At 35.9% G+C, this 12,682-nt stretch overlaps 1 protein-coding gene across 6 annotated transcripts in view; it reads left to right on the plus strand.

The window, feature by feature from the left end:
- Window positions 1-12,682, plus strand: part of SH2D4A (SH2 domain containing 4A) — a 108,279-nt gene that overhangs the window by 48,568 nt on the left and 47,029 nt on the right. For 5 of the 6 annotated variants that reach the window (XM_027865330.1, XM_027865334.1, XM_027865332.1 and 2 more), the window contains exon 5: window positions 7,647-7,727. The exons of the other annotated variant lie outside the window; for it this stretch is intronic. In XM_027865330.1, the coding sequence (XP_027721131.1) occupies window positions 7,647-7,727 (81 nt within the window). The remainder of the gene's footprint in view (window positions 1-7,646; window positions 7,728-12,682) is intronic. 6 annotated transcript variants of the gene reach the window in all.

The raw sequence follows: 12,682 nt of genomic DNA on the forward strand, positions 1-12,682 counted from the left end.
CGACCTATAGTAATCAGTTTCTCCCCTTATTTTAAACCTGGACATGGTCCAAAATGCAGTGTTTTATTTGTCACAGCAAACTCCCTTCTGTTCAATCTGATAGAGGGATAGGGTGTTATGGTTAATATTTTGGCTAACAATACATAGTTTCCTACTCTAAATGAATTACCAATTTTTAGAGAATTGGAATAAAATCTGTTTAAAATTTAAAATATGTTGAATGTAACTTAATCTTCCACTAACCTTTATGGACCTCAGTTTCCTTATTTGTAAAATGAGAAGTTAGATAAAATGTCCTCTAAAGCCCCTTCCTTCTATAAATCATAGGATCCTGTGTTTCAGAAGGTATTTTACCAACTTATTTATTAAAAGTAACCATCCTGAAAGTCAGTTACCATTCTACAGTACCATAGCTATAGAAGGCATTGGGATTGGGATGAATAACATCTATGTGTTATTTTCAGGTTTGTAAAGTGATTTCCTCACAACAACTCTTTGAGCACGGTGGTATATACTGGGCTCTTGGCCATGCCCTCGAAATTGTTTTGTTTGTTTTTAAAAATAAATCCTTTAGAAGGCCAGAAAAAAAACTACAAACAGGACAACCTTGAAAGTTACATGTTGAATTTATTATGTATCTTTAAAAAAAAAAGATATCTATAAGAGAATTTCCTAGTTTCATCTGCAATCTATTTATGTGTGTGTGGTTGGGGAGGGTTAATATGTATATGGAAATACTCATTTTATTTGGTGTTTGTGAAATTCAGATATTTTTCAAAAAATAATAATTAAACCCTTTGTAGTAGTTTAATCATTCTGCTAAAAAAAATGATTATTTGACCTCTAGGTTCTGTATTACTTAGAGTTCACTGTGAAAAGCTTTTGGTATTTAAGAATGTTGGGTGTTAGAAAGAAATAGCCTATTTGCATATTACCTTTGAGATGACTAGAGCCATGTTTCTACACTTCAGATTTTCAAGTGGGAAACATCTTGTTTTTAGCTAAATAAAGGAATTTCAGGACAGGGACAGATGTATATGGACACCTGACCTCATTTAGCACAATGGTACATCATTAGCCCCCCTGCTTTTACCAGTTAACCAGTTACAACATGAACATCTAATAGTGTCCTCAGTACTATTTCTGGTCTAGTCGGTAAATATTAAGCATTTGTATGTGTCTGTGCATGTGTTTTGTGCCCTATGAACATTGGTATCACTGGTGTTAGTGGTAGAGGAGAAGGTAAAATCATAAACTGCTAGATCAGGAAGGGAAATTAGAGTCCAACCTCTACATTTTGGAGATGAGAAAACTGAGTTAATCCCAAAGACAGGAAGTGATTTGCCTGAGGTTGCCTTACGCAGAAGACAAAGACACCTCCCCATCCCCAAGGAGTTTGTAATCTCAAAGAAGCTTACGGAATAGTTTTTTTTACCAACAGTATCATCTCTTGCGTTTATTTCAATTATTCAGGACTGTTTACTTCCTTAAATAAGCATCCCCCAGGAGAAACATAGCTCATGGGGTCCTGCTCCAAATAAACTAGCAATTCTTAATAACTAGCAGTAACTAGAGCTTAGTTAGGGCAGGTAGGTGGTGCTGTGGATAGAGTGCCAGGCCTGGAGTCAGGAAGACCTAAGTTCAAATCTGGCCTCAGATGCTTCCTGGTTGTATGACCCTGGGCAAGTCACTTAACCTCTGTTTGCCTCAGTTTCTGTAAAATGAGGATAATAATAGTACCTGCTTCCCAGCGTTGTTGTGAGGATCAAGTGAGATAATGTTTGTAAAGTGCTTAGCAAAGCATCTGGAACATAATAGGTGCTATATAATTTTTTTTTTTCTGTTTAGTCCAACTCTTCATTGGAATAAAACCCCATTTGGGGTTTTCTTGGCAAAGATACTAGAGCAGTTTGCCATTTGCTTCTCTAACTCCTTTTACAGATGAAGAAACTGAGGCAAACAGAGTTAAGTGACTTGCCCAAGGTCACACAGCCAGGAAGTGTCTGAGGCTGGATTTGAACTCATGAAGATGAGACTTCCTGACTCCAGGCCTAGCACTCTATCCACTGTGCCACCTAGTAGGCACATATAAATGTTAGCTATTATTATTAAGTATCTTGCCCAGTGTCACCAGGCAGGTATATGATCCCAAGTGTTCTGAAGTGAGCTCTTTATTCATTAGTTCATGCTGCCTGTGTATGTATGTATGTATGTGTATATATATATAAGTGTATATAGAATTTATACAACATGAATACAAGGTATTCAGTACAGGGAGTTGTGCTACAAAGGGCCCTAGTCATGGGGAATCAGGAAAGTGTATGAGTCTACACCTTTCAGTTGAAATAAATGTTAGATAGATTTTAAAAAATAATCACAAAGCCCATTTTCAGATAGCTATTAGATTAATTATCAAAGAAGGGCATGGTAACCAGTTGGAAAGTGAAAAATTCAGTGAGACCCATTACTCAGCCTCACATAGAATGAGAGGAAAATCCTTTTTGCCAGAATTCATCCTTTGAAGAAACAAGACGAAACAAACAAACAAACTAAAATTGGTTTGCACGCATGCAGGAGTAGCTGAAGAATAGGAGTTTTTATACGCTCCGGCTTAACCAGACCTCTCTTACTTAGCATGCCAACATTGTTACGACTACATTTAATAAAATCAGAGCATATTATAGCTGGAAGAGACATTAGATTACACAGTCCAACCTCCACAAATTGTAGTTGAGGAAACTGAATGAATCCCAAAGAGAAAAAGTGACTTACTTGAGGTCACATTATTAAAAACAGATAATCCATGATATACATCGATTCATTTCAGTCAATCACTCAATCAACAGAATTTATTAAACCCACTATTCGTGTGGCCATGGGCAAATCATTTAACTTCCCTGTTCCTTAGTTTCCTCATCTACAAAATTGGCTACATGGCCTCAGAGGTCTCTTCCAGAGATAGCTCTATATCCTATGTGCCTGGCATGTACTATACAAACATTTCTTAAGGGCTTATTTGAGCAAGACTTTAGGGAGATAAAGACATAACAGTCCTTGCCCTCAGTCAACCTAACCTACTTCATCTTCTGCCCACCTCTCACTATGCCAGCAGTGGCCTTAGGGAGCTGAAGACCAAAGATGCAGCAGTGGTCATGTAACATCAGAAGCCCAGAATTCAAGACACCCAGAAAAGGAGTTGTCAAACATGTGGCATCGTTGCATTTGTATGACTGCTAAAACTCATTCTTAAAAATCATGGGATAAAAGATTAGTGGGCATTAATTTAATGGATAACTTGTAAGTCAGAGATAAAGTATTTCTCAAACCAGTTTTAAAAATGAATATAATGAGTCCAATCCATCTCACATGACAAATGGTCTACAGGGGAGAGATAATTCCTTTAGCATAAAATATTAACTGTATCTTTTTATAGCCCAATTTCTTAAATATGTTTGAGCCGTCACATTTGTAAGTTTAACACTCATTAAATTTTTACAGAAATGTAAGACTAAGTCCCCAAACAGTTGCTGATCTGTATTGGCAGACCATTTCCTCACCATGAGTTCTCTATGAAATAATATGCCCAGAAAAAACAATAGTGTTGTTATTACCATTATCATTATTATTATTATTATTATTATTATTATTATTATACCATTACAGATTAAAGTCATAGAAATTGATTAAAGCAAAGTATTCTTGCATGGTACCAGATTTGGATTTGTGTTCATTTTGGATTCAGTCAAAGGGCTGCATGTGAGGACCTAGAGGGCCACGTCTGGCCTCGAGGCTGCAGGTTCCCCAGCTTTGGTCTAATGTATACAGGCCTAGATCTAGCTGGTAGAGGCCTGGCATGGTGGTCAAATTCCACCTCTGATACGTGCTAGCTTTGTGGCCACTGGCCTATCTTTCATTTCTCTGTGCCTAGGACTTAACTGGCTAAGTAATAGATGGTTTCCAGCTTGAGGGGGTAGAAGGAAAGTCTCCCATTTGTAGTGCCTTGCTGAGGAAATCATTGATCCTTCCTTTATTTTGCCATGGCATTTGTAGCAAACCTGTCTGCTCTTAACATTATTAGCTTCTAAATTTGGGGTGTTTTTTTACATTTGTATTAAGTTTTAGATGACTATTTCATGATGGTTCCACATTGTTTCTCTTTAGTAATGGAAACTAACAAGTTTGCATGAACTCTTTGCCCTTAGAAATGGTACCAGCCCTAGAAAGAGGATCAGGAGACCTGGATTCTGGTCATGCTTCTGGCACTCATACTTGCTGCGTGACCTGGGGTCAGATACTTCTCTCTCTGAGTCCTTTTTTCCTCGTTTGTAAAAATGAGAAATTGAAAGAATATCAAAGAAGATAATGTATGTAAAATCCTTGCGAACCTTAAATCTCTCAGTGTAAGCCCTTATTATCTTGAAGGCCTTTTTAGCTCAAGATTTTGAGTCCAGGAGAATCAGCAGCAGTGTATTATCATATAGCAACTAGGACAGAATTACAAGGCAGTACTTAAAAAAAAATCTCCATTCTTGGCCTCTTTGCCCTTCATTTCACAAATAGGAATGTGGTTTGCATTCCCCTGAAAGCATATCAATAGTGATGTTTAGAGACGGCATGGAGGTTCAGTGTCTGTTCTGTTAGTGTGCAAACGTACACCTTAACTTTAAAGAACCCTACTTCTGGGAACGTCAGAATAAATCACATCTTTACCTTTGAAAGTCTGTTAGTCCAGCTGTGGTGTTTTTTAAATTCTTAAAATAAAACTTCAGTTCATTATTTAATCATGGGGTATTTTAAAGGATTGGGGCTGTAAGCGGACTGGAGCATGCTACCAATGATCACTTGTGTGTATGAAGTACCATGAAAGGTCTCCCTCCATTGCAGTAGAATGAACAGACATGGCAGTAGGCCAGGGATGTAGTGAGAATGAAGAATGATGGAACGAACTGACATCCGGGGTGCTTTGTCGATACCTCCCCAAAACGAAAGGTCCTGTAGGAAGGCCGCTTTGGGGAGATCCTCCATGCGTGATCTGTGGAAGGATCATAGCATCATACATTTAGAGCTGAGAGGGACCTCAAAGGCCATTTGTACAACCTCCTTATTTTATAGATGAGAAAAACTAAGGTTAAACTAAGGTCACACATGTAGTAATTATCAGAAGCTGGCTTCGAGCTTAAATCCTCCTTGGCAAGAATTCTATGGAAAGAAAAGGCACGGATAGGTTGTGATCTGTTCTGTCAAAGGAAGTAACCATAATAATGAGATCATAAACCCCTTAAAGGAACCATTGAAATACTTTATGAGATTATTTAAGGAGATTAGAGAGAAATAATAGTATAATATTGTTATATTATTCTCTCCATATAATATATAGCATATATAGTTATACTATAATTTTATTATACTTTGTTATATTACAAATATAGTATAAATACTGTAGGTATGGTATTTATATATTCTATATTATATTACTTATATGTAGCATATTACTATACATATATATATAGTATAACCATTCTATATGTGTGTATACCTTCTATAAAAATCTTAATCATTAAAAAAATCATTGTGGTTTAGCTGCTTAACATTTGTTTGTTAATTTAGGCCGCTGACACATTTTCAAAGGTGATTAAAGTAACAAATTTATTATAAATTATGGCTTTTGTATAGCATGGCATAGTGGGGAGAGAACCAGCCTTGGAGTCAGAAGGAATAAGAAAAAGCTTACATTTCTATAGCAGTATTTTAAATTTTGCCAAGCACTTTACATGTATGACCTCACCTTGATTCTAACAAGCCAGTGCCATAGGTACCATTATGTACAATTTACACATGAGAAAACTGAGGCTCAGAGAGGCTGTGACTCAAAATCACTCTGTTGATAAGTACTTTAGGCAGGATTTTGACCCAGGTGGCAAATCCTCTAAACTCTCAGTGACTCTGAGACTTAAAATTACTGACAAGTTGCTGGTGGGCATTGGTGGAAGGAGTTGCCACATGAGAATTTCCCAAGAAAATGGGAGAAATCCCGAGTCCAGGACAAAAATATGCATACAGCATCACTTGGAGCTTGAAATCGATCCAATTTTATCAGTACTAGGGTCAGAAAGGTGGCAGAATGGGCTAATTCAGGGATAGCAGACCTAAGGGAACCTGAGGTCTCAGCAGTATGGAGCTGGAGGGGTGTAGGGACAGGCTTCCAGGTGGTAATTATATATTTTAACAATGAAGAGAAAGGATGAACCCCTGAGGCTTTTTCTAAACTAAAAAAAAAAAAAAGATATATACTATCTTTGAAACAAAGCTCCAAGTTTATTATAGAAAACATTAAATGGCCCTCATTGCTGTTGTTTTACTCAGGTGACCAGGAAGTTATGTCAACAATCTAAACCTTGTCCATTAATAGGAAAACTAAGTGTGAGGCCCACTGAAAGAGAGCAGCAGTTGCCCTAAGCACAATTTAACCTTGTCGACCGTTGTAGGGGTCCCTTTACCGTTACCCTCTCCTCAGGCATATGCAGTTGTCACCACAACCTTTTCTCCCTCCTCCCTTTTTCTCAGTTAGTTCTAGTCTGATCTATTTTCCTCTGAGGGAGCATATTCCTTTGCAAAGATCAGTATAGCCAGTCCGTGTATATTGTTTATTTATGTCAGGGGTTCTTAACCTGAGGTCCACAGACCCTAAGGCATCCATGATTTAAAAAAAAAATAATTGTATTTCAACATATTTGCTTTACTTTGTAATCTGATGTGCTTTTATGCATTTAAAACCATTCATTTGACAAAGGATTCTTAGACTTCACCAGATGGCCAAGGGGATCCATGACAAGGAAAAGGTTAAGAACCTCTGATCTATATTGTTCTTAAAGATTAAGATTCTTTATAAATAGCAAGGGAAGACAGTTACAATAAATAGTTTATCATTTGCCTCTGAGATATCACACTCACATTTGTCTAGACATCAACCTTCTCTAGCAATATAAAGCGACACTGTCTTGTTGCTTGTGGTCTTTGGAATTGCTTTGATATATTTCTATTGAAAATCTCTTCTGTGCCCAGTGGAGGCTGAGTTTCCCCTAAACCTGTCTTAACACTAAAATTCTCTCCTCCTGTAATTTTTGGGGCTTATGATCACAATTCATTCTCAGTACAATACCAATACCCTCTTAGTACCTTTTAAGGGAACAGTGACAAAGAGTGGAAAGAGCGCTGCCTTGAGAGTCATGAGACCTGGGTTCAAATCCTGCCTTTGACTTGTATTACTTTTGTGACATTGAGTAAATGATTTAACCTCTCTGGGTCTCACTTTCCTCCTCTGTAAAATGAGAGGATTGGACTAGATGATCTCAGAGGTCCCATTGAGCTGTAGATATATGATCTTTTAATCCTGTGAGCTGCGTGTAGATTTGAAAGAGTACCCTAGCACTGTGACTCACCCTAAGTCCCACAGTTAGTAGGTAACAGAGTTTGGATTGGAACACAGGTATTCTGACCTCAGGTATGGTTCTCTTTCCACAATACTATACTGTACTCTCTACCCACCATGATTGCTGAGCTTTTGCTAATAATCCCTCGTCTGTCTCTTATGAAATTGGAGCGCTAAGCAAAATAATAATAGCAAATCTGGGTCATTAAATCCTTAGTCACCCTCCAGTTCATCAAGAAATATTCAGCAGATGTTGGCAGATTCCATCAATCGTATGAAAACCTATGGATTTCAACAGGTAAGAAAACTCTGAAAAGTCGTAAATCAAGGGGAAATGATTAATACCTGTCTCTAAAGTAATTTTTGCATATCCATACATTTGTCTCAGGTGAAATTGAAGCTAAAGGCAAAATCCGAAAATGATTCCAAAAAGCAACATTCAGCCTTATGAAACAAAATCCTACAATTGCCACCAGGAAGAAACCCATTTAAAATGTAGAGACATTAAAAAAAAAAAACAAAAAAACAACTAAACAAATAAAATGTAGAGACACACAAAGAGTAAAAATGAGAAATTAGAACAATGTTTTGTGCTTTAGGATTCCAGACTTTCAGAAAGCAGTTTGCAATCATGATTTCAAATAATGTAACAATGCAAGTTGATAATGTTGAGAGAGATAAAAACATTAACTACATTATGCTTAAGGGCAGTATAGCCCTTATATCATTGTCAAATGTATATGCTGGCTAAGAGGTATAGGAGATAGAACACCAGATTTAGAGTCAGACGGAAGACATGAGTTTGGATCTTACCTTGGACAAATAATAGCTATGTGACCCTAGGCAACTCACTTAACCTAAGTCTCAGTTTCTTCATTTGCAAAATGGGGAAGAGAAGGAAATAAGCATTTTCATAATGCCTACTATGTGCCAGAAACTATGCTAAGTGCTTTACAAATGTCATCTCATTTTATCCTCACAACAACCATTCAAGGTAGGTACTGTTATTATAACCTGTTTACAGTGGAGGAAATTTAGGCAAAATTAGATTTGAACTTAGATCTTCCTGACTCCAGGCGCAGTGCTCTATCAGCTGCAACAGCTAGCTGCTTCTAATGGAGATAATGACAACAAGTATCTTACAGGGTAGTTGTGACAATCAGATGAAATAATATATTTAAAGCATGTTGTAAACTCTTAGAGTAAAAACACTATTATATATTACCAAATGGCATAACATCTAATTCTAAAGGAAAGTCTAACTGATTTGCAAAAAGACTGATAATAACACAGTTAATTATAGGAGCTAGATAAATCCAAAAGAAAGATAAATAGGAATGAAAAGAGAGCTGAACAAATTGTTGTAAATGTTAAAGAGTGATAGCAATTTCTGAAAGAAAATGTTGAGTAATATACATATTTTTCAGCACCACATGTTACATTTAAAAATTAGTTTTGTGCTAGGGCATAAAGAAATCTTTAAAAAATCATTCCAAAATAGAAATGAAAAACACATCCTTTATAGACTGTGATATAAAGAAAAACTACTCAATAAAGGAAACATGAGCAAAAGATATGTATCTAAATGGAGACTAAGTGAAGACAGCCTGAATAATGAGTGAGCAAAGAAAACAATTAATAGAAGCAATAAATACTTTAGAGAATATTAACAATGGAACATCATGCCAAAACTACTAAAGTGGTCATTAGAGGAAAATATATATCCTTAAAACATATATTTACAAGAAAAAAAAAAGGATTAGTGAGCTGACAGTGAAATTTTTTTTGGCTAGGCAGTGGGGTTAAGTGACTTGTCTAAAGTCACACAGCAAGTAAGTGTTATGTGTCTGAGGCCAGATTTGAACTCAGGTCCTCCTGAATGGAGAGCCGGTACTCTATCCACTGCGCCACCTAGCTGCCCCTCATGAAAATTTTAAATATTGAAAAGAGACAAATCCCCAGTTCTAAGGACAAATGAAGAAAATTTCAAAATAAAGGAGACATCAACAAAATTGGAAAAAAATACCATAAAATTGTCAAACAAAACTAAGACCTGATGTTTTGAAAGACTAAGAAAATCAACAAACCATAATTAAAATTATTTTTATAAAAAAAAGGAGAAAACTATCTTACCAAAATAAAAAAAATTAACAAGGTGATTCACAACAGAGAGGAAATAAAAGATTATCAAAAACTACTATATATAATTATATACCATCAAGGTGACAACTTGGAAAAAATGAATATTTGTCAACAAAAACATAAAATACTTACATTATTAAAACAAGAAATAGATATCTTAAACAACCTAATGTCAACAAAAGAAATTCAGTAAACTATAAATGAAATACCAAAAGGGAAGAAAGGAAAAACCCTGGTCATGAGAGATTTATGAGTGAATGTTATCGAGCATTTAAAGAACAGTTAATACATGCGCTACAAATATTGTTATCAAAAATTGAGAAAGAAGGCACTTTACCAAACTCCATTTATAAGTTAAATGGAGTTCTGATTCCCAAACCAGGGAGCGACAAAACAGAGAAAGAGATAATAGCCCAATTTCACTAGTGAATATTGATGCAGAAATTTTAAATAAAATCATAGCAAAGAGACTATAGCAATATATATTTAAAAATCAGTATGGCCAAGTTAGGGATATAAAGATGATTCAATGTAATGAAAACAACATAATTTATCATATTAAAAAGCTGTGTGATTCTATCTGCATGTAGAAAAGAGGTTTCAACAACATACAGCACTCATTTACATCAAAAACCTAAATCATCGGCATGGAAGGGCCCTTTAACATCATCAAAAGTGTGTGCGTGTGTGTGTGTGTGTGTGTGTGTGTGTGTGTGTGTGTGGATGTGTGGCTAAGAATTACCATTATTTTTTTTTGCCTTAAAGAAATACTGGAACTTTCCTAGTTCAAAGAAGAGTAAAGCAAAGTTGTCCCCTTAGTTAGTTTTGAGACCTGACAAAGTTGTAAAAATGCTAGGTATAGCAAAAAGCAAAGAGAAAATGAATGAATGAAAAGGCATTTATTATTAAGTATTTAATATGTGCCAAGTACTGCCACAAGGACTGGGGGAATACTGCCCTCAAGAAATTTATATTCTCATAGGAAAAAGTGAACATATATTAGGAAATGGTGGCCACAAAGGGACATTTTGGTACTAAAAGTTACAGGGATAATGAGTAGGATCCAGGGGTACAGATTGACACTCCTTATCCAGGAACAATGACAAAGTTAAAGTTAAGGAGCAGAGTTGGAAAAAGTACATAGATGGCAGCAAGGAGGCTGGCAAGGTTGTGTAAAAGATGACTAGAAAGCATGGAGTGAGAAATTATAGGCACAGACATCAGCAAAGAGGAGACCAATGAATTCCAGTTTGCAGATGGCATGATTATTTACATAGAAAAACTCAGAGAACAGCAGAGAAATTAGTTTCAATGAAGTATCTAGATACAAAATAAATCCATTAAGAAGCATCAGCATTTCTCTACAGTACTAACAGAAATCAGGAAGAGATTCTTGTAACAGAAATTCCTTTCAAAATAAGTAGATTACATAAAATATCTGAGAGTTAAAATACAGAAAATGTAATTACAAACCACTGCTTAAATAAAGACTTCAGCAATTGAAGAGTTACTCATTGCTGTGGTTGAGTCATGCCAATATAATAAAAAGATGGTACTCTCTAAATTAATAGGCACATTTAGTCTGGATGTCAGGGAAAACTTCCTAAAAATTAAAACTATTCTCAAGAAGAGGTGAATTCTTCCTCTGTGGTGATCTTCAAGCAGACTCCAAATGCCCATTTGTCAGATTATGTTATAGCTGAGAATTTTGTTCATGTTAGACTGGAGTACATGACCACCAATGTCCCTTCCAGCTCTCAAATTCTGTATTTCTATGATATATAGATTTAATATTGTACCATTCAAACTCTCAAAGGAATAATTTATAAATCTAGACAACATAATTGCAAAATTCATTTGGAGGAATAAGAGGGTTAGAATCTTAAGGGAAATAGGAAAATTAAAGTAGGAATTAGGGAGGAATAGCATTTCTAGACATCAAACTGTATTATAAAGTAGTAATCATCAAAATTATTTCCTGTAGGTTAAAAAATAGAAATTAGGTCAGTGAGTAGACTAGACCAGATACGCAAGACCTAGAATCAATCTAATGTAGTACAGCACCATTCAATAAACCCAAGGACATAAACTACTAGGCAAATTGGAAAGCAGTTTGACAAAAAATAGATTTAAGCCAGCATCTTGCAACATTTATCACAACAACTTTTTTTTTCTTTTGGCTAAGCAGTAGGGTTAAGTGACTTGCCCAGGGTCACACAGCTAATAAGTGTTATGTGTCTGAGGCCAGATTTGAACTCAGGTTCTCCTGAATCCAGGGCCAGTGCTCTATCCACTGCGCCACCTAGCTGCCCCCCACAGTAACTTTTAAATGGATTTGTAACTTAAATAAGAAAGGCCACATAATAAAAAGAATTTAGAGACTGAAAAGGAGTAAATTTCACAACTGTTTTTAGAGAGGCTTAATCTTAGCCAAATAAGGAATAGAGGGGATCACCAAAGACAAAAGTAGACCATTTCAGCGTGATAAAATAAAAAAGCACTTGCATGAACAAAGTCAATGATGCTAGAATAAGAAAAGAAACGTTGGAGTAGGAAAAATTTGTATCCAATATCATTGAAAGAAGTCTGATTTCTAAATCATCTAGGGAATTAACATAAATATTTAAGGCCAAGAGTCAATAGGTAAATGGTCAAAGGATATGAACATTTTTCAAAAGAAGAATTGTAAACTAAAAATGACATTTGAAAACATGTTCCAAAACACTAATCATAAGAGAGATACAGGGGGCAGCTAGGTGGCACAATGGATAGAGCACCGGCCCTGAAGTCAGGAGGACCTGAGTTCAAATCCGGCCTCAGACATATAACACTTACTAGCTGTGTGACCTTGGGCAAGTCACTTAACCCCGATTGCCTCACTAAAAAAAAAAAAAGAAAAAGAAAAAAAATAAGAGAGATACAAATGAGAAAAACTATAGGGTTCTATCTCACACCCTGCAATTTGGCAAAGATGACCGAAAATAGGAATAGTCAATGTTGGAGGGGCTATGGAAAGACAGGCTTACTAATATAATGTTGGCTAGGCTATGAAGTATATTTGCCATTCTGGATCTTGTTTTATAGTTATGCAGAAAAAAAACCTATTAAACT

The sequence above is a fragment of the Vombatus ursinus genome, unplaced genomic scaffold (genome assembly GCF_900497805.2).
Source record: "Vombatus ursinus unplaced genomic scaffold, bare-nosed wombat genome assembly UNPS02014778.1, whole genome shotgun sequence".
Classification (NCBI taxonomy): Eukaryota; Metazoa; Chordata; class Mammalia; order Diprotodontia; family Vombatidae; genus Vombatus; species Vombatus ursinus.